Source organism: Protopterus annectens, chromosome 3.part0 (assembly GCF_019279795.1).
Source record: "Protopterus annectens isolate FY-2018-M chromosome 3.part0, PAN1.0, whole genome shotgun sequence".
In the NCBI taxonomy this organism is placed as follows: domain Eukaryota; kingdom Metazoa; phylum Chordata; order Ceratodontiformes; family Protopteridae; genus Protopterus; species Protopterus annectens.
In genome coordinates, this window is record NC_056731.1 from 1,267,947,013 (window position 1) to 1,267,974,991 (window position 27,979).

General features: G+C 39.5%; 1 protein-coding gene across 1 annotated transcript in view; it reads right to left on the reverse strand.

Moving 5' to 3' along the window:
• The window catches only part of LOC122797055 (transcription initiation factor TFIID subunit 4B-like), a 1,206,007-nt gene that overhangs the window by 65,250 nt on the left and 1,112,778 nt on the right, over positions 1-27,979 (reverse strand). The window contains exon 15 of the mRNA XM_044065831.1: positions 12,427-12,483. Coding sequence (XP_043921766.1) covers positions 12,427-12,483 — 57 coding nt within the window. The remainder of the gene's footprint in view (positions 1-12,426; positions 12,484-27,979) is intronic.

Sequence of the window (27,979 nt, forward strand, 5' to 3'; positions counted from 1 at the left end):
GAGACAGAGACAAACAAGACTATGTTCTCCAGAAAACACAGTCTTTGTAGGAGATCCCTTACCCAGGTGAGAGATTCTTGACACTTTGACTCTAAAACTTCACAGATTTTGAAAGGAAAGATCCAGAAGTTGTCTACATGAATTTTCTTTCTTTGGCACCAGAAAAATACTTGAATTAAATTCTTCTCCCTGTTGAAGAGGGGGACTACGTCACCTGTGACAGCAGATGATAAAGGATGGGAGGAGGTCTGGTGGATGAGTGGAAATCCCTTGAAAAGGAAGGACAGACTCCCTTTGCCACTTGTTATACCTTAGTGGATAACTTTTAAAACCCAACAATCTGTTGCCAAACAGAAAAACAGGTTCAGATTTTCTGGAAGGATTGAGGGTTTGCCAGGGTGGGGGTGGGGTAGAGTCTTGTAGATGGCCATGCAGGCTTATCAGAGCATCTTTTATTCTAGGAGGGGGTTCCCTCCTCACTTTTTTGGAACCTCCCTGCCAGTGCCTTTTAAATGCTTGCTTCCCAGCAGCTTGTTGTGACTGTTTAGTTTGCTTTTTGAAAAAGGTTGTAGGGATATCATTAAACTCCTTATTAAACTTCATGAAGGAAAGCTGAAAAATCTGAGATATTCCATGGATCAACTTACTTCTTTCATCACACTCCTTAAGGACCTCTGCAATAGTCGGTCCAAAAACTGTCTACGGGAGAAATCAGAATTTCAGCTTTTACATAATCTGGAATGTTCTGCACATGAAACAAAGCAAACCTTCTCACAGGAGTTTCAGTAGCAGCGGCCTTTTAAGTGGCATCAGCAGAGTCATAAGCACATTTGAAACAGTGGGTAGCCACTTGAGGCACAGAAGCAATTGGGTTACACAAAGAATTCTTTTCCACAGAAAAGGGAAATAGCTGCCAAAATATTCAATTTCTCATATGAGGCAATCATAAATTTTAATATATAAGCTTGACAGCTGGGAATCCTAAAATTAAGTATTGCAGAAGAATACTCTTTCACAGAACTATCAAAAGCCTTCCCATTCTTGTCAGAAGGTGAGGGATTTGTATTATGCAGATGTTTAGCAGGAGGTGGGTTCACAAGAGCAATATGCTTCTGATCTGGGATTAGTACATAAAAACGTATAAGACAAAGGACTTTATAAAATCTATCATCCTATTACCTATGAACTGTATTATGTTCATTATTCTCATTGCTGCAGTCACCGTTTAGCTATAGGGAATGTTTACTAAAGCCTGTCCAACCTCGGAGTCCCCAGAAAGTGGTCATAGCAAAGCCAGTCCTGGATATGGAAAAAGAATCCAGTGTGTAATGCTTTGTAAAAGTATGTAACAGAGGACCATGTAGTTGCCTCTAAAATGCTTCTAGAGTCCATCCCTTTCCAATATACAATCAAAGAAAACAAGGTTCTGTTAGAACATGCTTAACCCTGTGTGGAAATGTTTTACTATAGTGGAAATAACAAGAAAAGATAAAGAGTAAAGATCAACTGGAATTGTTTGAATTGCACAGGCTGTCTTTTTCCACTCTCCATGCTACAATGGCCACAGTTGTATAGCTTTCCTAAAGGACTTAGTACAGACAACATAATACCCAAGCCGGAAAATGACCAGAGTACACACAATCTAGTCTCCCTGTCATTCAAATTCTGAAAGATATGAGGGCAATAATAACTAGCTAGATTCAAGATACTCTCTGAAAATAGTAAGGGTATATATGGGAGATTTCTGTCTACTGATAACCCTATATGCATGGTAAAGCAAAACGATGAACCTACCATTGAATGGCTGAAACCCAGATACTCTATTGTTGCTGTCAGAGCAATAAACCAGTTATTCTACTAAAGAATGAACCAAAAACAGCCACAATTTCTGGTTCAAGTATAGGTTTGAAATAAATTTCATAAGCAAAAAGCTAAGATCCCAATTAAGACTACATATCAACACACAAATCTATTTGCAGAACAGGTTGAGCAAAGTCTGAAATTATGAGGATCCATGGGCAGACATGCTGCAATGGCTAATAAACATCTTTTACCAAATGAGTAAACAGACTCATAATAGTAATAGGATGGTAACTCACAAAAATGCTTGAGAACTAGCATATGGCCCTGGTTATAGGTGAGGCACCAACTAGAAAATCTTTGCTGGTTAATACAACATCATCTAGCAGCAGGATTCCTCACTTCATTTTATACCTGTTGCATGTCCTTCATAAAAAAGGTGCTTAAAAGATACTAGATTTGAATCATCTAGGCAGTCAGTTGAAGATGTTTCACACTGGTGTGCATCAAACTCCACCTGACTTCTGTGTATATATCAAATATCTGAGGAAGCTTGTGGAAACTGCCCCTAACAACATTTCTTAAGAAGAGGGTCACCAGAATAATTTTGAATGACCCTGGATATTAACGGAAAGGGTGGAAATGCATGTAAGAACATTTTTGACCATGGTAATGAAAATGCACAGGTTTTCTGGGTCTGTCCACAAGGTGTCCTGGTGCAGAATTTACTTAGTTGGCTGTTTTGAAAGGAGGCAAACAGATATAACTGAAGTGTTCTCCATAACGGGATCCATTTCTCCCAGACCTCCTCATTCAATCTCCATTCTGAAAGGAGGCAAAAATATCTAAATGAGGTGTTCCCCACAAGGAAAAGCTCCTCAAATTCAATTTCCATTCATAAGGGTCCTGCCTTGCTCATCTTGTCTACTGCTACATTTTGCTCTGACAGTATGTATGATGCTTGGAGGTTTATACAGTGGTGTAAGAGGCAACTCCCAAGCCATCACAGCAACTCTGCATAGGATGTAGTACCTGGCATGCACCTGTTCATGTACCATATCACTTGGTATTTTGTATAATTCACCTGTAATGGTCCCAGAGACCACACAGTTAATAAAGAGATTCCATAGCATGAATCACAGCTAGCCTGTCTTTAGCTTTTATGTGCTTTGGTCTGCCTGAACTGTCCCACAGGCCTTGCACCTTTACCCCCAATAGAAACTGCTCACAAAGCAAAAACTGAGGCATCTTATTCCCTCCAAAAATGCAATTCTTTTTCAATAAAGCCCAATACTGGAATCTGAAAATCCCTGAAGATGAGAATGCTGGGTCCACTTTTTTTAAACCTTTTAAAATTTCTCATGTATAACTTGGCAAGAGGAATCATGAGAATCATAGAAGTCATGTCTGGCAGTAGTCTCAGATTGACCGGAGAAGATCAGGAAAGTTTTCAGATACAAATTCGTCCTTTCCTGTATTAGGAATGCACTTGAAAAGGCACATCTAGAAGGCCATATTAAAACACACTCCTGTGTGATGAAATCAAGGAACATTTTTGAACTTTCATCTGGAAGCCCAGATTGGTAAGAAGTGAAGAAACCCATAATAAGGGCTCCTGGCATCTGGCAAAAGTCTAAAGGAAAAATGTGAATGCCTTGCAGTCAAAACTGTGCTATTACAGGAGTTAGACATTTTGTAAACACCTTAAGAGCTCTAGCTAACTCAAAGGGTAATGCAGAGAAATTATAATGTGACCAGACACAGAATCTGAGAAATATTCTGCACCCTGTGGCTATGAGAATGTGATAAGCATCTTTTAGGTCTAATGTCACCATAAGACTCAGAAGAGGAATGACAGATAACAGACCCTGAAGGGTCAACATTTTAAATTTTGATGCTTTCACTAACTGGTTGAGAAAGGAAAGGCCTAGAAATGGTATCCAGGGAAGATTGGCCTTTGAAACTAGAAACATTCTGGAGTAGAAGTCTTCCTCCCTTTGGTGTAAAGGCTCTGGAAGGTATGACTGACTCCTAGGGTAATCATATATTGAAGTATGTGAGGAAAAAACTCTGGTTCAGAAGGGAAGAGAAGAAAACTCCTGAAAGGAAGTATGTAAATTATGTGCCAACTGCAACATTCCTGAACAAGTATTAGTGTCCAAGAGTCTGAAACAATCTGAACTAAAGGAAGGGGGGGGGGGACAAAATCTATGGGATGACTTCAAGATATAACAGGAAAGATGCTGGCATAGTCACTCTGAAGGTGTAGTCTCTTTATCTCTCTTTGTTTTCTGATTGCCATAAGATGGCAGGGAGTGATTATTTTCTCTTTAAAAGTAAGAAATTTGTAAGATTTATAATGTGAGGGTTGAAAAATCTTAGTAAGTCCCTGAATTAATTTTCCTCTGTCAACAAAATGTTTGTGAACCATTGGAGCAGCAGGGATAAAAGAACCTCCTTGTTTAAAGTACAGTTTAAAATCTCAGAATTTATCTCATTAGAAAATGTTTGTGTATGTACCCAACCTTACTTCAAAACAGTAGCAGTAGTAGAGGTCCTAGACGCAGTATCTGCACGAACATAAACAGTCCTCAAAACACGAGATACCAGATATAGGTTAGACATTGTAGGATTCAGTCAGGACCTACCTTCTAAAGAAGCATGGCACAGCAATCCCACAAACTGCCAAAACCTGGCAGAATAAATTGGAAGAAGGAAATTCTCTTGAAATCTATCTAATACCTTACATTCTAGTCCAAAGGGGAAGGGTTGATATTAATAATTGTTCTGCCTTTTTTGGCAACTGATTGCTGAGTGAGGGTTATTGCAGGCATAATTTAACACATCCTCCAAAGCTGGCATAGTAACAGGAATGGGTGTAGTCTGTGCTAAACCACTTAATGCATATAACATCATCTCCTTATTTTAGGGGTACATCTACTTGTTCCAACAAAATACATTGTTTATCTTGGAACTTGGCTTAGAAAATGAAATCTCATCCAATGGAGTTTGAGACAACAAACTTTCCTCAAGATCAGAGTCTTGGGCTTGAGAGTCAGACAAAGGACCTCCCCCCAAAGGACCTCAGAACCCTCTAACATATTTCCATCAGGAGTATATTGACCTAGTTTGCTTTCTGGCATGGATTTATGCTCTCCGGGATAGAAAGCCTCCAATAAACCCCAGGCTGAAGAAAAAAGGCATCCGTATGAACAGATAAAATATCTGTATGAGCAATGTCTAACCTTTTTCTTTTTTAGGCACATCACTGGAAGGAGACTGGCACTTCATCCCAGGCAAGAGGTGTCTTTCTCTGGGGCTCTCTGAGAGGAACCTCTCAGAGAAACCCCCCAGTCTCAACGATGACAGTTTTTCCATGCCTGGAATGGACATGGGAACAGCCATGGAGAACACAGATACCCCCCCCCCGCATCCAAGTGATAGAGGACATTATATCAGAAGAAGCCAGAAAAATCAATGAGTGGTCTGAGGAGCAACAAATGGCCACTGTAGAGTCACCAGTGAGCAGCTGAGACACTTAGTCCACTGTGTATGCAAGGGCTCCTATTTTGTGGTTTTTAGTTTTAGGTACAGTGGGAAAAGAAACATCAGAACCAGTGTAAGAATCTATGCTGTAGCCAAGATAGAAGCTAGATTGCTGGTAAGCACTGCTGGGAAGAGTCAGTTGGAATACAAGTTGTCAGAAGCTGTTCACAAGCAATGCACACTTAAACTTTCTCACATAGTCACTCAAAATTCAGAAGTAAAAACACAAGTAATACACCCAAACCCTGTCAGAACTCTTATATCCATTTCAAAGAAAGTGCATTAACAGAAAATAGGAAATGAAGATAAGTTGTCACATGTACATAAGCACCAAACAAATTACATTTCTAGATGCTTAAATACAGCAGTTTCAAGTAAGATGCCTGCCTTAAGAATTAAAATAATGAAGGAATGTTGTCATGAAGTGTCCACAAGTTCTAAGACACTCAAACATTATTTGAAGTATATAAAACACTTTTGAATATTTAAATCCTTACACTTTAGTTATAATGTCTCAAAAGTGGCATGTTTTTCTCATAAAAACTCACAGTATTCAATGAAAAGTCCAGTTCTAGAAATAGTAGTTTCTGACAATAAACTTCTGATACTAATAAAAATTGCTGGTATTCTGCAGAAAATAAAAAATATAAATTTTAAAAAGGCAATATTTTTATCTGTGGAAAGGTTCCCTTATGGGGACTTGTTTGCCAGAAATCAAGCCAGTAGCCAGTTGTTACTCCTGTGAAGCCTCACTGCTGCTTTTCCTTGAGGTGATAAGTACTGAGGATTTCTGCACTCTGATTGTAGATTTCCCTCCTCTGGATTGTCCAATCAGCAGCCAGAATAAAGGTGTGGAAGGGAACCAGAGCTTTGTGAATCTGACCAGTTGTTTCTTGGGCAGGAAACACCCTATATAGCCAAAATGCTACTGCAGCAGTAAGAATAGTGAATATGTGAATTTTCCCAGCAAAAAAGCACTTTAAACACGTCAGCTACCAAAAGAAAAATAACTCAACTTTTACCTTTGAAAAGGTATTTTTAAATTTTTATAGAACTTTTCACCACGAAAGTTACTAACAATCATGTGACAATCAATAAAAACACATTTTTCCTAACTTAGAAAAAATATATTTTCACAGAACAAAGCCACCAGATTGGCTTCCTTTTTTTGGAGGATAGTGTCTTGGTTCTGTTTGGGATAGCATGATCCATGCACTCGTGTAAGTGCTTACAGAGTGTATTTGTGTAGGATTTAGCAGTTGTAACTGTATTGTCCATCTGCATGGGTGTCATGAAGTTCACCACTTCTGTCTTAAGAAGCATGAAGCTGGCTTTGGAGAAATGTTTTACCTTGGTTTCCTTAATGGGGGGTGGGGGTGGGATGTGGATATCAAGGGTGATTAGCTTATGGTCAGATCAGACCAATGAGGAGTTGACTTCAGGTGTGGAACACCTGTTATTCATGTTGGTAATGACTAGGTCTAGGATATTGTTGCCTCTGGTGGGGGTGTGGATAAGTTGTTCCAGAGCATTGGAGTTTATGAATTTCAGAAAGCGTTGAGCTACGGAGTTGGTACACGAGTAGTTTTCCCAGTTAATGGTGGAGTAGTTGAAGTCGCCCATTATTAGGGTGTTTGGTTGAACCCTAATATTTTCCAGTACATCAAGAAAAGAGGAGTTGGAATCCTGGGGCATGGTGGGGGATCTGTAGCAAGCTACAATTTGGATTGCAGTTTTGCCCAGAGTTAGTTGTACTTGGATAACCTTGGATGCATTATGCTGAGCAACTAGCTTGGCGGTATGGATATCCTTAATGAATATGGACACACCTCTGCCTTTGGTGTTTCGGTCCAGGTTACATGGCCGATAAGTGTGGTATGAGTTATAGCCTGGTAGTGTAGGGGTGCTCTCTGGAGCCTTGAACCAGGTCTCAGTCACTGCACAGATATCGATGTTCTCCATTTTAAGGAGTGCCTCGAGTGAGTGCATTTTGAGATTAAGACTTCTAGCATTGAGTAGCATTACCCTCAGTTTTTGCTTGCCTGTTCCTGTTACGATGGTGAATTTGTTATTTGAACCTTGCCTAAAAAAGGCACTATATGGGGCAGCAAGAGCCTTATAGCCAGTATCTGGAATCCCAGGGGCGTCAGGTGCAGGCCATCTGTGGCAAAGCATCGTGGTCTGTCGACCATGTCATCTCAAGCAGACAGATACTGGATCCCCTTAGAATAACACCAGAAGCTTAGCCAATTGTTGAAGTCAGTCATTTTGTCCTTGTACTGTGGTATCATTCTGGGTGATGGCAAGATGATACTCAGGGCTAGGGTCATACCTGCCTGGGCTACAAGATCAGAGAGCTCTTTCATGTCTCTTTTCATGTAGTCCAGGGAGGTACGTCTCAGGTCATTCACACCAAACATGGACAATGACAAAGTCATATTTGTACTTGTTGTGGAGTGAACTGAGTGTGTGGGTTATGTGGCAGATCCTGGCATCGACAGGCAGCTGACAGTAACCTTCTCCTTGTTTAGCCTGGTGAGTGGGACATCAGTGTGCCTGACTATAGAGTCACCTATGACTAGTGTGCTGGGTATGTTGTTTTGCCTATTTATCTATCCATATTTTTTATATACAGGTGTGTGTGTAGACATATATATATCTATATCTATGATATATCTATGTATAGAGAGAGAGATACATATAGACAGATGTATACATATATACATACACACAGGCACCCAAACTCTGAGATTGCATAAACTATGAGAAAAGGGAGAACGTGCTGAAAAGGTAACATTCACCTTCTTGCTCTTCTCAGACTCCTACTGCCAGGACAAGATGCAGGCAAACTTCGAGTGACAATGTCCTGAGTGCCAATCAGATGGCCACCATCAAATAGAAGACTTCCTGAAAACTGGACACAGAAAAATACTGTGCATTGAGGAAGGGACATTTCTAGAGCAAAGGGATATTCTAGAATGACTACCAGGTGATGTTTTTTTTTTAATTTATTCCACTAGCATAAATCATAACAGGACAATATGTCTTATCACTGCTGTAACATTCTGTTAAGTATGTGTGTACATGTGCTTGCATGCACACGCACGGGGACCGGCATGCATTAGTCTACACATGGGATGACCTTTGTATAAGTGGGATAACAGAATATAAATTATTATTACAGTCCAATACTGTACTGTAGAGATTTAAATCTGTTGCAAAGCTATTTGTATAGTCAAAAAGATCTCTGGGGAGTCTATGATTATGTAGTAGCTCAAGGTATTCATCTTTTCTAATGCAAAATAGTGCATGAGACAAAGATTCAGCAATATGCACTATGGACTAGGGACGGTGAAAGGAACAGCCATCATGAGATAAACATTTTCCACTTTCACACATGGCTGTTGGCCTGTCTTAGTTAATACAGAAACCCTTTATCATCTGCAGGCATAGTTTAGCCCCCATCCTCTAAAAAAAAAAAAAAAAAAGATCACTGAAAAGAATATGCACACTGGAGAACACTGCAGAGCATGAGAGTTATACTAGTCTTGCAGAGAGGACAGGTTGGGTAGAAATTAAGTGATTCATGTACAGATGATAGAGGGGAACGAATATGGCATACAATGAAAAAAAAACTAGAAAGTCTCTTGCACATATCTAAAAGTCACCTGGGGACTGAAAGACTTGCAATTATGCCACTTTCTGATTCCTGGTAAGTCAAATAAAGGAAAGTCAATTTAAAATTAACTTCTAATACATTAAATCTAGAAAGCAGCATTACATCTCAACACCATACGAGTAAGCTGTACTAAGATAGCCTCTGAACAGTAATCCAAGCTGCATTCGGTAAAATGACTTTTTCATATTGGTAAAATGACTTTTTCATATTGGTCAAGTATCATTGTGCCATATGGCTTCAACAATGCCTGAAACACTTTCAGGACCAGGACAACTGTACTTGATAGGTTATGGGTAGCATGACAACATACATCAGCAGGCTCTAAACAACAGAGTGTTCTTGCCAATTCTGTTTAATTTAATATATATACTACATGGACTCAGCTGTTCTGAACACCTCATTCAACACAGCAGCTGTATTTTTACCTAGCATATGTGTGCTATAATTTGTCCACTTATGTGGAACTATGGGAATACCTTCCTGAACTGCAGATCCAGGTAGCAGGAAAAATGGAAACCCCAAGGTAATTCCCCACAAACCCAGACAATGGTTGGTATCAGGGCCAAATATAAACATACACTAAAGAGGCTACAGCTTAGGACCTCAAAGGCTGAAGTGCCCTCTCAGTTTCCGAATTGTTTTCATATGTTACTGTTTTATTTAAATTTCATATATGAAAGTCTCCATAAATTAACATCCGATTAATACATGCCTTGTGTCTGAATAAACTAAAGGCATTAAAGTGCTAAGGAGCAACTGTTCTTTCACGCCAGCACAGTCTCACTCTCTATTAGCACTTCTCATAAGGCTTCTATAGCTTCCTATAAGTTTAGGAACTTACTATGTCTAAATCTGGCCCATATTGGTATGAATCATAGTATTGGTGTCACTCATAACAGAAAGTCAAATAAGGCTGTAACTTTATCAAGAAAATCAGTAAATCTACGAGTAGAAAGGCTAAATCTGCAGACAAGAATTACAGCAGTTGAGAGGTATGGCTCCCAGCTTCACCCTTACAAAGCAGGTACTTCCATTCTATGTTCTTGTTTTTTAAAAAGTGACCAATGAACTATCTTATGAATTTGTAAGCTATTTGGGGGGGGGGGGGTAACACAATGTGTAGGAGGTTAAGTTCTACCTCACAGTTCCAGTGCTTGAGTGTCAGTCTTGACAGAGTGAAATTTGAATGTTCTCAAGTATGTATGGGTTTAACTTGGCTACTCAAGAATTCCTACAAAGGTTATGGCTGATTTGATTCACTACATTGCTATCCATGTGGCCTGGCCATGGTTGAAAAGGGTTTCAGAAGGACTTGCTACTGACCTGGTTAAAAATCACTTAATTTTCATCAAAATGGAACTATACAAGATAATTACTCTTCATGTTATAACGTACAGTCAGATAATAGAGAGCTACTATTTCTGGTACACGCTTGAACAGATTAATTCCCTCATCCTGCTCATTAGCCTCAGCATGCCAGTTCATAATTGTATTTTTTTCTTGAGGACAGCTACATTTATATACTGCTATTGTCCTCCTCCAGGTTGTGCCTAAGCACTACCTGGCAAACACACACGCACACATAACACAAACACACATACACACGCATACACAATAGAGAGAGAGAGAGGGAGACAGAGAGAGAAATACACATGCACACACTTTTCTTTAAACATTTGTAAGACAGCCTTAGCACAAGCTTTCCTACTAGTGGAATGTGCTACTGCCGGATTTCCTTTACTGTAGCTCCTCAAAACTTAAGAATATTAATTTTCTAAAATGCTGACACCCCTAGATAGAATGAACTCTAAGAGACCACACATGGGAACCTCTGCATAATTTAATAAAGATATAAAACATCTGTAGTGATTTTGACATACAAAGACACTGCAGTCAATCTGCACTTCACAAGGAAACGATGCACGTTTCTCTCCCTCATGTTCCTTTCATATGATACACTGCATTTGCTATAAATTATACATTGCAAGATGTAAAGGTGGAATGAAAAGGAATTTCTTGGATATGGGAATCTTAAAAAGAAAGGTGTCAAGAAGAAAAAAATGTGCATACCTCATCTTTCTCTGTAGAGTATAGAATACAGGTTACTTAACGATCTTTGCTAAAAGCAATGGTTAGTTTGTTCACTTGAAACTTTCATACAAATAGAAACAACAAGCATCTACAGACAAACAACATGCTACTGGCACCCTCCTCAAAGTGTAACCTTGTTTGGGAAAAAAATCATATTCGCAGTGTGAGATGCACAGCTGAAGTAAAAGGGTAATTAGAAAATAATTCTAATGAGTGGTATGGTTTAAATTCAGTAAATACAGAAATCAAATCACCTCAACTGTATTTATTATTTACTGTCACCTCTTTAATCAGAAATGTAAGCAGACATGATATTAATATTCACTTTAAAGGAAAAAGGAATGTATATAAAATGTTCACATACGCACAAAGGCAAACATATGTGTTCACTTAAACACACACACACACACACACACACACACACACACACACACACATACATACACACACACACACACACACACACACACACACACACACACACACACACACACACACACACACACACACACACACACACACACACACACTTCCTGAGGTGCTTTCATTTCATTTCATTCCTAGTTGCTGTGGGGCCAGCTCTTGTAAGCTCTAATATTAAGGTTCAATTAAAATAGGCTCCAATTAGTGGAGCTTTTTTTCCTCTACGGCTACAGAAGTCAGGAAATGGATATTGGGAAATGTTAAAAAAAATCAGCTACTGTGAAAAAGCAGCAGATATAAATGAACTTATTTGTTGATTTCTACAGTTGCTATGCAGAGGCCTCTGGGAGTAAAAGCTTAACCAGTCTAAGCTATAACTAAAACCCCTGCAGCTAAACATGAACTGTGTGAAACAAGGGCTCCATCTCAGAACAGAAAACTGCTGGGCCCAGAAAATTAAAAGCCAGAGGCATTTTCCATTTAAAACTAAATCCCAGTACCACCTCCCAGCCAAAGAATTATAAGCAGTATCAGATTTACAAAACGAACAATTACCCTGGAAAAATACAGCCTATTATACAGCCCCAGATGCTAAATCTCAGAAGTTCTGTTTAATTCCTTGCTGTATTTTTACCTAGAATACGTGTGCTATAATTTTTCAAAACAAAACGGGTTTCAAGAAAGATCTTAACTATTAAAATGCAAGCAATCCCATAATTCAATGACCTCATTAAGTACTGCCCTTGCCTAGAGCTGTTCCTGTCCTTCCTTTAGGCTCTTGCAAATGGCATGCAACAAAATAAACTCTGACCTAATTGCCAGGAGACTGCTGCCAAACCTCCCTCAGACAAAAGGCAACAACAAAAAAGTTAACTTGTCAGACTTACCTCTTTGGCTTTCTGTTTTAACCTTAGATGTTCTGGATCTTCTTTGTTAGTGCGGCTCTGGTTTAAAAAAGGTAGAAAGAAATCAAAATTAAACATGCTCACAAATAGTTTATTTTTGTTAAAATGTAAATGAGTGCACTGTCCATAGCTCTTTCATGACAAATATTTTGCTTTAGGGCCAAAGCAACCCACTATGTAATCAGCCTAGATCGTACCTGCGTCTAACATAAGCAGGTTCCTGTAAGCATTTTAGGATACTAAACATGCAGAAGCATGGAGATACATATTTAATTTGCACAGGCCACCATAATGGTCTACCATACTCCTAATAATACATCCCTCAGTTTGTTATTACTTAAAGGTGGTGCACAGAGTATGTTTGGGTATAAAATACTTTAGTGGAACATAACATTTTTAGTACAGATCTTGTTTAAATGCACATGCTGTCAGCAACAAAACATTCATAAGCCAACAGGAAGCCAGCAACATTAACTTGTGTAATAATGTAGTGGTCGTTACATATTTCTGCTAAAAATGCCATTAGCCTGATATAATGTAAACAACAAATGTTGGCTGTAACAGAACACATACTTCCAGATTACTTCAAATCTTCACATAAGAAGTTATGTTTTTGTACATTAACCATTCTGATGTGTGCATGTGTGTGGAGGGGGGTGTATGGGTTTGCATTTTTCTTTCTTTGACACACTGCTTTCTCATTTTCCTGTTCTACTCTGTTGCTCACTTTTCAGAAAACTCCACTTAGGTTCATAGGTAGGTACTAGGCTAATGGCCCGAGGGCCAAGGCAAGCCTAGCCAACAGTGTATTGCCTTTCGCCACCCTTGTATTGTTAAATTCCTGCCCCTCTATCGAGCAGTGCCCCAGACATAATCCCAGGGGTGAATTTCCTATCACCCATCCACTTATCAATGTTTTTCTTGAATAGTGCTAATGACAAGCTCTGCTTGATGTGGATGGGAATCTTGTTCGAGTATGGGAAGTCTCTGGGACATGAATCTATCCCTCCAGCATGTCTTATTCATTGTTGTGGTGAGGTTTAGGTCCCTAGAGCGTGTAGCTCAAGGAGACTGGGATTTCTTCAAGTGGAGCATGTCCAATAATTCCAGGTTTGACATAGCTTTGTATGTCAGACAGAGGTCTCCTTGGAGTAAGCGGTATGCGACCGAGTAGAGTTTGAGTTTCTTGAGCTGGTTGGCATAGGGCAACTGTTTGAGGCCAGCGATCCTCTTGGTGAGGTACTTTTGGGGCCTCTCAAGTTGTTGTAGGTGTCTTGTGAGGTACATCCCAAACAGGGCATTGTATTCAATGAGGGATGTGATAAGTGATGAGTAGAGGGGAACGATGACTTCCTTATTTCTAGATGCGAACCCTTTTGTGATTAAGTGGGTCACATAGATATATTTTCTGACCACTGTGGCAATGTGGTTACCAAAGGAGAAGTTACTATCCACTTGGGTCCCAAGGTCTCTTATCACACTTTCTGTGTTAAGTGAGCTTCCCCCTATTTGGTAATTCGTGGTATTGTGTTTTTGCCAAAGGGGATAACAATGCACTATTTGGCATTTAGTTTGAGGCCATGATTTTGACACCAGGTGTCAGTCTCGGTGAGGCCCTTTTGCAGGATGTCTATGTCAGTGGGGGAATTGATAATGGCACCCAGTTTGCAGTCATCTTCGAACTTGGTTAGCCATAGACCCTTGGTGTTCGCATGCACTTCAGAGACGTATATACCAAACATGAGGGGTCCCAGGACCGAACCCTGGGGGGTACTCCACTTGTCACTGGTTTGGAGTCGGATCTGGAGTCAGCAACTCTTACCATGTGGGTTCTGTCTGTGAGCCAGTTGGCCACCCATCTCGTGACGTAAGGGTTTATGTTAAGGTTGGTGAGATTATCAATGATTCCTGAGTGAGGGATAGTGTCACAGGATTTAGCGAGGTACAGGTAGGCTGTGTGGACTACCTTTCCCTCGTCTATGGCCTTTGTAACTGTTTCAAAGAAGTCTACCAGGTTTAGGAGACATGACCTACCTTTTACAAATCCGAATTGGGTAGCATCCAGAGTTTGGAGGTTACCTATATCTTTGTTTATGAGTTCCATGATGATATGCTCCATGGCCTTGCAAACCAGGCTTGTCAGGCTAATAGGTCTATAGTTTCTGGGGTTTATGGTGGTTCCTCCTTTGCGGAGTGGGATAACCATTTCTGTGTGCCATTCTGTGGGCACATAGCCTGTGGTGAGGCTGTGGTTGAACATGGATTTTAGGTGGGGGGCTACTTCATTTTGGAGTTCGTGTAAGATGCATCCTGGGATGTTGTCCGGTCCCATGGATGCTGTGTTTTTTGCTTTAGAGAGTGCCATTTTTACCTGTGTGTTTGTGATTGCCGGGGATCTACAACCATCTGGTATAGTTATGGGCCCTTTGGGGGGGGGGGAGTAAAGTTAGCACTGAACCTATCTTACAATATGTTGGCAATATCAGTTGGCTCTGAAAATTTATTTTCAATGTTTCAGTAGGTTCAATGACCCATTTGTCTGTCATCCAAGAGCTAATTTCCTTGGGTATGCTGGCCCCACATACTGTTCCTGTGCCACAAAATTCCATTGGTTAAATAACTGCATGTCATGTATGCTTGTAAGCAAATATAGCATGGCCCTTTCTGTATCCAAACACTTTGCATTCATAGTTGCTCCTTTTCAAAACCCATCTCATTGTCATGCTTGTACAGAAGGTTGTTGCTTTTATATTACTTGCCTCTGACTACTTAGCATTAACTACGGATATTGTGTTTATATGTTCTGTGTATATATATATATATATATATATATATATATATATATATATATATATATATATATATATATATATATATATATATATAGGTCTACTGCTTTTCGTCGAATACCACGTATTCGAAAAAGAGCAGTAGACTGCTCAGTTACGCGAAAGTGCACTTATTCGAAAGTGCACTTTCGCAAACTCAGCTTCTATGAACGGATCGCACCACAGTGGAGGACAGTAGGAAAACGTGCTATGTCCTCCGCTGTGGTGCGGTAGTCACGGACCTTAGGGTTAGGGAATGGGTCATGGTAAAGGGTTAGCTCTAGCTATCCCCTTACCATGACTCGTGCCCTAACCCTAAGATCCATGGACTACCGCACCACAGTGGAGGACAGGCTATCCTCCACTGTGGTGCGGTAGTCACGGACCTTAGGGTTAGGGTGTGGGTCATGGTAAGGGGATAGCCCTACTAGCTATCCCCTTACCATGACCCGCGCCCTAACCCTAAGGTCCGTGACTACTGCACTAAATGGCAGTACGTAGCCTGTTCGCTGAAGCGGGTTTCGCAAAAGTAGGGTCTACTGTGCGAGTTCGAAGAAGTGTATTTTCAAACTTATACAGTAGACCCATATATATATATATATATATATATATATATATATATATAGATAGATATATATATATATATGTTACCTGTAACTCTGGAGATTTTTCTCAATGGAATTCCCTTAAAAAGGATGTTGGCAAGAGGGTCCCACCCAGTCAACACAATGAATAAGCAAAGCATGATATATGCAGTGTTTATGAGTACTGAAAAACAGAAATAGAGACAGGTCCAGGAGATGTAGAAAGGATGCATCACAGACAAATGCCAAGAAGAGGGTAAAGTATGACATGGCAGCTGGAGGTGGTGAAGACTACATCTCGATATTCTCACTAGCCACATTTTTGTTTTAAAGTCTGCTCAGTTTACAATTTTCATTTACATTTTTGTTACTTGCTCATCACTGGTTTTGAATGCTGTTTGTAAAGTCCTCAATGTGAATATAAATTCTGGGAAGTCAATGTATGGAAGTCTCTGGGACAGGGTAATGATTTTATCCCCTTTTTTGTCTTTCATTGCAGCAACACACAGACCAAAGTTTATTTTTCACAATGATTCCTAGACCTTGTATTTAATATCTGTCTTTACAGCCTCTCAACTAATTTGTTAATCAAAGTATATCTTTATCCTATAACATTTGCTGGCTGTTAAGGATGATACTACTCTTACTGTATCAAGTACTGATACAGTGAATCATCAGTGTATTTTTCTAATTACAATTCCCTCCCAGTCGTTATCCTTCCACTAAACCAGCAAAAAAAAACAGAGATAGAGAGACCGACCAGATAGGAGTGGTCCAACAAAAAGCCTTGCTGGACTCCACTGGGCATCTCACTACGCTTAGATATATAGGTAACCCGTTATTCTGATCTTTTTTTATTCTCCCCCTTTCAACCAATTACTTACCCATTAAACCACCTAATGGTTAACAATGTGATGAATGAGTTTACTTGGAAATCCTTTATGGGAGGCAGTGTCAAATGCATTTGCAAGTTTTAGGTATGCTACAGGGGTAGTCAGTCCCCATACTGTGGAACTGATACTCTTCCAAAGCTGGGTCTGTGGCATAGATGGACTGATTAACAATCAAGCAATGGGGAGGTGGGAAACGAGTGGATGTCAATGGCTTATTCATTCTAGGAAGAGGGAGACAGCCTAGTCTACTTCATGCTTTACACTTCAGTAGCATAGCTAGGGAGGGATGAAGGAGGTGACTGCCCTGGGTGCAAGCTGATAGGGCAAGAGTGGAGTCCTGGCATTCATTTAAGCAGCCCTAGCTAACACAGCTACCTACAACTGCTTAAATAAATGTGTTTAGTTATTAGTAACTGCAGCAAGGAGGTAGTAGAAGCTCCATAATGCGGTTCTGTTGATCAGAGGAATTTTTTTTGTCCTTAGCTTTGGGTTGAAGGGAAATGCCCAGGATGCCAGTATTAAAATATTAGCACAGTTACGGTGTGCCAGCCATCAAAATATAAGACCAGGGTGAGTGCATTCATTAGTACCCTCACTGACTGCAGTAAAGGAACAGATATGCAAGTTGAAGTGAGCATGGGTGACAGCCCCAGCACTATGGCAGTCAAAGTAATTTATGCTTTCAGGGTAATGTATAGCAATGGCAAGCTGAATAAACCCTAATGATGCCTGGACATTTCTGCCTCTTTAACAAACAACAGTGTTGCATGACGGAAACAGAAGGCTGACAGGCTATGGGGAGAATAAAGACCTACAAAAAAACTTTTAAAAAATGGTACCATGTGGTGAGCTCTGATAAGGGCAGGGAGAATTTACAACATGTTTACAATGACCTCTGTCTATTCCTATGTATTAAAGTACAAGTCAGCCAATAAAACCAATAACAAATTTCTTAAATAGCTGTAACTGAAACCTTTTTAGGTAGCTGGATGAACATGAAGTTCTAAGATGCCCAAAATGAAAAAAAGGCAACCTTCATACCAGTACACAAATTTTTAGCCAATGGTCATGGAGTTAAGCTAGCCTGCAGACAGAAAGCAAGCAAGACCACCAAGGGAGAGAAAACAAATGCAAAATTCTAAGCCCAAAACTCTGGACAGGGCCTACAGAAATCTGGATAAAAATAGTATGCCCAAGAGAAAATACAACCAAGAAGGAAAGATGAATGAGCTAGCAACAAATGGTTGTCTTTAAAGCTGCAAATAAGGAGAAGCTACTGTACATTTTGTTTGAAAAGATAATCTCAGTAGGCCAAGATGTGAGTTCTTGAAGCAAATAAAAGAACAGCAGCAAACGAAGTGGAAAGGTTTCAACAAACATTGCAAGATCTGGAGGAAGATAAATCAGCAATTAAAGTTGAGATGCAGGAGCAGATTTACAGAATACAGAAAGTAATAGATGTAATAAAAGGCAGGATGAAAAAATGGATGACTTGAAAATCACTCAAGAAGGAACATTATCAGGGATATTTGGAATACAATAGAGAATAAGCAACAGTGAACTGGACTGATTTGTAATGCAGCTATTACATGAGAGATTTGTGATACCAAGAAATCAATAAGTACTAATAGAGATGCTATTGTTTGTGTCTTTCTCGGCTTTTCCCGGTTAGGGGTCGCCACAGCGGAACTCCAGTCCACTAATGATTGGCAGTAGAGTTTTACGTGCTGGCTTGCTGGGCCTAACGCACAACCTTCAATGAAGGAACACCTGTTCACGCATGTCACCACACAGAAGACGCTCTGAAAATCGAACGGGCAACGTCCAACTGTGAGGCGACAACGCTACCGCAGTGAAAAAGCAGAAAGCAGACCAAGGCATGATTTGGCATTTTCCATTCCTTTGCTGTGAAAAATGAAATAAGGCAAGCAAAAAGACTAAGAGTTACCTTTTTGCAGAAGTATTCATAAAGCTGGTTGAGGATTACTCGGAATCATTTTACAAGAGAAGGGAAAACTATGCTGGAGATATTAAATGAACTAATAATGAATAGAACAGCTGCATGGTTGAAATACCCTGCAATTCTGGTAGTACAGCAGGAGGTCAAATGGTTCAGGCTACACAATATGTATCACGTTCAAAAGTTTATACAAATATCACAGACAGATAAAGAACCCAGGAAATAAAAGTCCTGAACTGTCAGTCAGTAGATGAGCAACCTTAGATGTAGGACAGGTGACAATGACACACTGGGAGGACATGCAATGTCAGATTTGAAACTTTTGCAGGGAAGAAGATAAAACCAGGAAGCACAGAGGGTTCACATGCCAGTAGAAGAAACAAGCAGGAAATAAATCACAAAGACTACCACAAAGAGATGAGAAAAGAGGTAAAGGTGGAACGGAAACAAGTGGAAGAAATATATCAAAGACACTGGAGAAAAAAAACAGCCACTCGCAAGATTTACGCACAAAAACTGAGAAATAAGCAGCACTGAATGATTCCTGTGACTTAGCGGTGAAGTGAGGGCCTAAACAAACTGGACAGATGCATTCATGATGGATGGCAGAATAGTAGAGGAGGAAGGCAGGACTGAAGAAAGACTGAAAGTGACTGCAGAAAGAAAAAAGCAATAAATAAGTGGAAGAAAAATGGTCACTAAAAGGCAGGTTACTGTGGACAGTGCAGAAAGGATAAATTAAAAGAAACAGATCCTTATTTTGTGAAACACTCCATGGAACACACCAACAAAACTTTGCAAACAATGGGATATACTTAATCAATTCCCAGGGCAAGAATAGGTAATGCAGTCAAGTGAGGCAAAACTACTGATTATTGCAGAGTAAACTGAAGTTTAATGATGAAGTCTAAGGAAAAAAAAGTGATTAATTACTTATGTAACAACTGAGGGTGCATGAAAAGGAATATAGGGTAAATCGAGGGGAAAGTAAACAACTCAGAGACAGATGTGAAATAAAGGAACAGTAGTGAATAAGCAGCATAGAAAACAGCTGTAAAACTGGAGAAAAAAATGTTGGGACTATCATACAGATGAAGCTGGCATACCAGACTGGTGAGCAATAGTGGGGAGGGGAGACCAATGAATAGGAATGCTGCAATATAAAAAGATGGTGACATCAATATTGGGTTGGCATGCAGTGTATTTGTGAGCGAGAGAGGCTGGAAGGTAGCAAAAGTCTTAAAATACCCATGTCCAGCCCACATCCATGCACATACAAGAGACAAAGATCAGGGATAGGAAAGACGGGTCTGAGCATAGCCAGCTACCAAAGAATACAATTGTTCAGCTTTGACAGTAGGCCCAGAGAAATAATTATTCCAGATGGCAGCAACTGGAAAAGCAAAGAAGAGTGGGCAAAAACAAGGGGTACACGTTTAATTACATGGAACACTGTAGGTTCATCAAATCCTATCGAAAGGTGGAAAACAGAAGAAAAGTTACAGAGGATAGGGACAGACACTGTTCTATTACAAGAAACAAGACTGAAAATCAAAGATAAGGAGAAGACACTATGTTATGAGTACGCAAAGGGAGAAATGGACAGCAAGGCAGGGGAAGGAAAGAGGGGAATAGCAACTGTACTTTGTAGAGGACTTCTGACAACCATAGAGAAAGTGATAAAAGTGTGACAGATAAATGAATCATCAGGAAGGGAAGGGTAGAAGATGCATGGTGGACAACAGGAAACATATATGAACCTAACAGGGATGAAGAAGGATTCTGTAAGAACTTTTTTGCTAGCTGGACAGAGACCAGAAAAGATGGAACAGGGATAATGGGGTGGTCACTGCAATGTCACTATGGAACCAGAAAAAGACAGGTTGTATGGAAGGAGGAATATAACAAAAAATATGAGACAAGAACTAACCCAAGGAATAAAAGGGGGGGGGTTGGAGGGAAAGGTATCAAAATGAGAGGGAATACACCTTCACAAGAGAAATTATGGTAGAGGAAAGTAGATTAGACAGGTTCATAGGAAAAGGACACCTAATGGAAAGAACAGAATACATCCAAATACAGGACAGAAAAATATCAGATCATGCAGTAGTGAGACTTAAGGTACGTGTGCAGGAACACAAAACACTGAAAAGGGGGTGGAAATGGGAAAACTATACATGGAAGGAAGACACCGGACAAAGAAACACTATTAGGACTAATGAAATAGTCAATTCAATTCAATATGAAAGACAGTGACAAAATGGAAGAACACTGGTAGGATGGGATCAAGGTCACAGTCACGGGAAAAATAAGTGCAGACAAAATGAAGGAAGGGTGATTGAGGAGTTGGCAGGAGAGCTAGTTGTGGTACAGAAGGAAACTGGAAGAAATTAAAGTGAAGGGAAGCATTAGAAATCACAGAAAACAAACCCAATAAGAACGGAACTGGATAGTAAAATTATTGTGGTGGAGCAAGAAATTCAACAATGGTACTGAAGGACTACTGGTGGACAGTGGAGAAGATTCAAGGGAAACTATTAGCCTTCAAAGTGGAAAGGAATGATGCTGTCACAGGGAGGAAGCTCAAGAAATAAGGAGAGACTGGGATTTTGGATGCAGACTCTTAAGGAGAACAACCAAAAGCATACAGAGTATTATATTAATAAAATAGCAGGGAGTATTCTAAGAACCAAACCAGCACGAAAATGAGGAAAAGAGATTTTGCCGATAGGAATGACTGAGGTCAGTGATACAGATAATAGACAAGAGGGCCGGAATTTCTTGGAGAAAACTGGCAAAGGATCCAAGGTATTGGGAGCAAATAACAGGAAAGGGAAAGGTAACAGAATGGGAAGAGACCAAGAAATTATTTGTACTGCAGGTTAGAGATTGCCTCCCTATCAAGGACTGATATCAGAGTATAGGCAAAAAGAAAGAAATAGGGGACTTCTAAATGAAAGACCAGCACTGGTAGGTTTTTAATAGAATCTAAAATAGAAGCTGCCGTTAAAAAAGGAATAATTGGTAAAGCATATATCTCTCATATATGCAACAAAGTCTGGATGATTTAGGATCTTTGCCTGGAAGTGTTTACATAGGTATTTTTATACCCAAAGTAGACTCCAAATAATTTTTCCTCAGGTAGATAGCAAATGTTGGAGGTGTGATGAGCAAGAAAGAGGTAGCTGGGAACATATTTTTTGGAAGTGTGATGAGCTGGCAGACGTTTGGGATTCCCAGCAGAGTGCTCTGTCGAAGATGCTGGGTGAGCAGACTAGACTGACTGTGGAGATTTTTTTTTTTAAGTTATGCCACAGAATCGGAATTGCCTAGACCTAGTAAAGCCTTGCTTGAGTCTAATTATGGTGGCTGCCAAAAGAGCAATTACTAGAAAATGGAAATCAATTCTAGACCAACTGTACTAGAAGTAGACAGTGAATATAGTAACAGAGATAAAACAACTGGAATTGGGATCTTTATAAAAGACAAGGAGCAAACGTCATAAGAAAATGGGAATTGTGGGAACAATACATGCAGAGCAGGAACGAGGTTTAACAGGCAGGATTTGTATGAGCCATATAATGCTTAACTGACAATGACTGGATGGTTTATAAGTGATGTATAATGTTTACAACTACAGTTGTTTCAGTGGTGTCTGTGATGTAAACTGTTTGTAACTAAAGTGATATCATTTTGTATGTTTTTCATTTATATAAATGTAAGGTTGCCTTTGTCATATGTGTAAATTTAATAAAGATGTTTGGGGAAAAAAGGGAAACTACTAGCCAATAAATATAAGAAGAAGCTGGCAGACACATAGAGGAAGAGAGAGAGAGAAGTATAGAGGATAACAAAAGCTGATGGAGAATATTTAGAATAAGATGAGCTATTTAAGAAGATATTCAAGGAATACCACAGGGAGATTTACAAAGAGGAGGGGACCAAAGTCTTCGAACAGAAATGGGGGAAAGAATGTAGAGGGGTATATACTGGTGAATGAACAAGACAACAAGCTGAATGCAGATGACAAAAGGTGAACTAAGGAAAGCCATATACAAGATTACGGACAGAAAACCTCTAATGTTATATATTTTTCCTCTGGAGTTCTACAAATGGGAGAGAGAAGGAAATGTGGAAGCTCCTGGTGCAGAACTACAAGAGAATAGCACTCAGGCAAAATATGTAAAAGTTTGAGGACAGCCACGACAATAAGATACCTAAAGGGGAAGAAAAAAGGAGGAAGTGGGATATTATAGGTGCATCTCTAATTAATGTAGATATCAAGATTTTAGAAAAGGTATTTAGAAAAAGATTGGATGACATATTGCAAAAAATAATACAAGCAGGGAAAAATGGCCTAGTAAGGCAGAAAAAAATGATAGGAAATGCAGTAAGGGAAACATGAGATTGTGCTTTTATGACATGCAGAAGGCCTTTGATATGATGAAGTGGGAATTCCTATGGAAGACAATGCAGCAAAGGCAGGTAGGAAAGAAGTTCATACACTGGATACAGGCCACATACCAAGACCCAGAAACTGAAATACTCATAAATAGAGTAGTATCTGAGAAGAAAAGGATAGAGAGGGACTGAGACTGAACAGGGATGCCCACAATCCCCTGGCCAGTTCACACTTGCGATCAAGAAGCTGGCAGTGGGAGTCGGACATAATTTTGCAATGCTTGAAGAAAAGGAGGGGATAAAATCACAGTCTGTTATATGCAAATGACTTGCAAGTTAACGTCAGATGATATGGTTGCAGCAATGAAAACTATAAGAGACACATTTGAGATGCTTAAGGAAATGGTGGAACTAATGTGCAACAACAAAAAGACAGTAGTAGTAAGATTAGGAAAAGGGGGAATAGGTGACATAAAACAGGTAGAGTTTCCTAAGTACCTATGGCTCTGTGTTGGGAAAGCAGTGAGAGAGACAATTAGAACAATTTAGAGAATCTATAAAGGACACTCTCCAGAGAGAAAGTGCGTTGGGAGAAGACTTGTATATTGTTTGGTAGAATTAATGTAGCATCCATGATGATATTGTCAATATTCCTCGCCTTGTCAGCAACATACAAGTACACCTTAGGGAGAAAAGTCTACAGCAAATGCAAAAGGACATGTAGGACTGGGTCAATAAAGGTAAGGCAAAAGATTAAGCAGAGTGAAAATAAGAATGTATAAGAAAAGGGGATTTAGAGGCACCGAAATATCCCAACATACTCACTGACATGTAACATCCATTCATTGGATAGAAACGTATCACAAGGAGCTTAAGCAAAAGACAAAATGAGAGGGCAAGACACGCAGAACCTTCTTAAATGATATAAACAAAGCAGCACAAAAAGAAATGGGATGATTGAAATGTGGAAATGGGAGCCTCACAAAATATGGAGAATAGAAGGGAGGAGGGGAAGATAGGGAAGAAAATTGAAGAAACCTGTAGAAGTAGAATAGATCAAGACGAAGACTTGGTATGCAAAGAAAAGGGTTGTGCAGAAACATTTAAAAAATTATGGAAGTTGATACAGAAATAAAGAATGCCAGAGACTCAGTAGTGAGACTTCTTGGTACTCAGTGAGAAGAATACAGTGGCAAGAGCAGGCAGAGGAGGAGGGCAGAGTGGCAACAAAATGGCATCTTTCGAAAGAGGTGAGGGAAGAAAACAACCAAACACAGCTTTGAAGCATTAAAAGGAAAAAAGGGAGTAAGCCTAAGAAGAGAAAAGGAGAAAGTACCAGGGAATGGCATTGCAAGATACTGGCAGAAGACAGTTCTGGCAGTGAGGCACATGCAGAAAGCTAACAGGGAGAACAAAGCCGTAGAATACTGCACAGATTGTTTCTAACCCCCATGAAATTGATAAAGGAAGACAGAAAAGAGGATAGTAGACGTTGGAGGTGTCAGGAGAAGAGGCAGGAATGATGCACATATTCTGTTAGTATGGGTGGGCACAAGAAGTTTGGAAGCACACTTGTATGATTTGGGGAGACATACTTCAAGAAGAAGCTGAGCATACACGGAAATCCTGTATATGGGGCATAAAGAAATAGGACAGCATCCTGAAAGAAAGAGATATGAACCAGATTGATACGTACTGAAGTTAAAATTATCATAACTCTAAAATGGAATGGGCAAAAGGAACAAGTGAGCAAGAATTACACAAGTGTTTCCTGGACACAGAGGGAAGATGGCAAAAACTAACTAGAATGAGGAAAAGATGGGAGGGAAAATGAAAAGGTAGTAGAAAGAAGAAGAGAATGTTATAAGAGTGAAAAATATACCAAGAAGAAGGAGATGGCAAACACAGAAGGAAACCGGGAGTTAGGGATGGGGTAGGAAATGAGGCAGGAAACCACCAATGAGATACAGAGCACCATGCATGAAAACTGCATATGAATGTAATATATTGCATGGAGTTGACAAACTGGCACATGTAAACACCAGTTTTGGGCTGTGTCTGATGGAAAAGATGAAATGGACGGTAGTTAAAAATATAAATGAAAATTGTCATGCACCTGTTGTGAAAAAGTGCATCATGCATGAAGAATGCACGCCTGAAGTGACATGGAAATGTATTTTGTGCAGTAAAGTTTTAGACTATATAACAAATGTAAAATTTTAGGAATCAAATGCAAGAATCTCATTTTAAAACTGTGGAGAAGTCTGCTGAAATTAATACAGCTCTGGTTGTCTACATGGAGAAAAGTATTCAGACATTGTCTAGTCAATCTGTTTTTTTTTTTTTTTTTGGCTGAGGTTGGTGTGGAGTTCTGAGAGACAAGACAAAGATTTGAATCAACGAAAACTAGACTGGAGCTTTTGGAAAACAGAAAGTTGAAATGGAAGACAAGGAAGAGAAAAACTAATAGCAACTGGAATACCTACATATGTGGAAGAAAAAAGTTGTGTATCATTCATACTAGAAAAGCTTAGTGACTGGAATTGTCTGTGAAAAGAAGAAATAAGGCTAGAGAGAGCAACAAGTGTGTTTTTGCCTCATTGTTCATGGGGCAGGATACCTTGACTGATTTTAGTGAGGCTAAAGACATATGCTGTAAAAGAAAAGCTCCTGTCTCATTTGAGGGTCACATATAATGTTATCATGCCTAGAGACAGCAGGCTCTTATGAGACAGATTTTTTTTTTGGCTCTTACAAGATATAAATCAGCTACATTTATAAATTTAAGCAGGTGATTAGATTAGAATGTGCAAACAACAAACATGGAGGTTTAAATTATATTATTCAGTGCATCTGTAAGTTTTCCTGCCAGGTGGAACAGCGGCTTCCTTTCCCCCCAGAAAGTGTGTTTGCTAAGCTTATGTCACCACGATCGGAGCAAACAATGAAAATGAAAAGTTTTACGGAAAAAAATGAACGATGCAAGTGCATGGGTAGATTAGTGTTGAGATGAGATCTTTGGGAAGATTCCAGAATCATTTCCTGTGTTTAGAAAAAAAAAAACTACAGGGAAGAAAAATGCAGCAAGACCCTATTGAGAGAAGAATCAGAGACGGAAATGAAGAGCTGTGACCTTAAGTGCCAAATTGATACTGATATAACACTCAAATAAGTCACTCAATCAAAGTAGTAGAAAGGGGATGGCAAGCATGCACTGATGTGTTTTTCAAAGGCTTTCTTAGAAACAGGGAAAACAGTATATTGAAAGTATGTGTAGAATATTTTTTAAATCGCATTATCCCTTTAAATACATACCAGCAAATATTTTGGGTAAGGGCAATAATGTCCTTCTAGCCTCTCAATACATCAAAACAATCATCCCCATAAGTGTTCAAGTTGTTCTTAAAATATGTAACCTGATTCGTTCTTTAATATAACTTGATAATGCATCCTGGCATCAGCTAAAAGTGAAGTAAGCCCAGGAAATCAGATGCATTTACATGTTCTAGGAATGAATGGAACTAAAAATAATTTATAGACTGGTCTAGAGAATACGCAAATGAGGGAGATGTCACAGTTTATGAGAATACTTGGTCTGCAACTCACAACTCTTTAAGGAATACTGGCTGAATAAGTTAAATGGCTCTGACAACACTGAACCATTTGTAAAGCAATGCATGCATTTTAATTTACAATCTCTTCAAGAAGTACAATAGTTGCTTTACAAATGGTTTTGCAGACTTTTTAAGAGGTTAGTGAGTAAAACATTTTGTTAAAAATATATTGTAATATTTTAAAGAGATATAGTGATAAAAAAAAACAAACAAAAAATTTACTTTAGGAAATATTTCAGCAAGTTTGTTACCCAAGATTAGAAATACATATAAGCAAATAATTGGTCTTATTACCCTATTACCCTTTTAGTGACTTTTGATTGAAAACCACATTTACTGTATTCTTTGGCTTTTACTGTTTCCAAACAATGGCACTGTCTGAAGGAGACATGCTGGCCAGGATGGAAGGGTGGTTCAATAGGGCTTGTAAGGAGTGAGGGGAATGGATGATAATTCGGCACATGTGATCGCAGTAAGGGAAATACTCGCACCAGTCTAACACTAATAAAGACTTAAGGTTTTATGGCACTTCTTTCTTTGGGTGACTGTAGTTCAGCTTGAGTCAACGTTTCCTGTTTTAAAAGGAGCAATGTGTTTTCTCCTTGGAAGGGGACACGGATCTGTTAATGATAGGGACTTGGAAACGTATGTGGACAGTGACTTAGCCTTTAACCATCATTTGACTTGTGTTGCAAGGAAATCATTTTATTCTGGTGACTTATAGGCAAAGGTATGGCATTCAGGTTCGAGGATGTCATTGCCCCACTGTACTTAGCCCTCATTAGGCCAGTCATTGAATACAATGCCCCCCCTTCAGTATGTACCTGACCAGGCATATACAACAACTAGAACTTTCACAGAGGTTCCTCACAAAATGAATACAAGGCATTAACCACATGTAATATGCAGACTGCCTCAAAGCCTTATCTTTATACTCAGTCTCCTACAGACTACTGACAGGTGATCTGTGCCTAGCTTACAAGGCATCATCTGAGCCAGTACTGATGGACATGTGGCACATCTTCAAGTCTAACAGCATAACAAATACCAAATTGAAGGACCTAAACCTTATTTGCAATATAAATACAGTATATTGGAAGGTCATGGATGTGTCTCAGAGCCTACTCCCTCTCTGGAACCAACTTTTCATCCATGTGAAGCAAAGATCATCCCTGACCATATTTAAATGCAGCCCAGACCAATGTATGGGGAATTGGAAATTTAACCCTGAAAGGATACCTATGTCCCTGTTGAA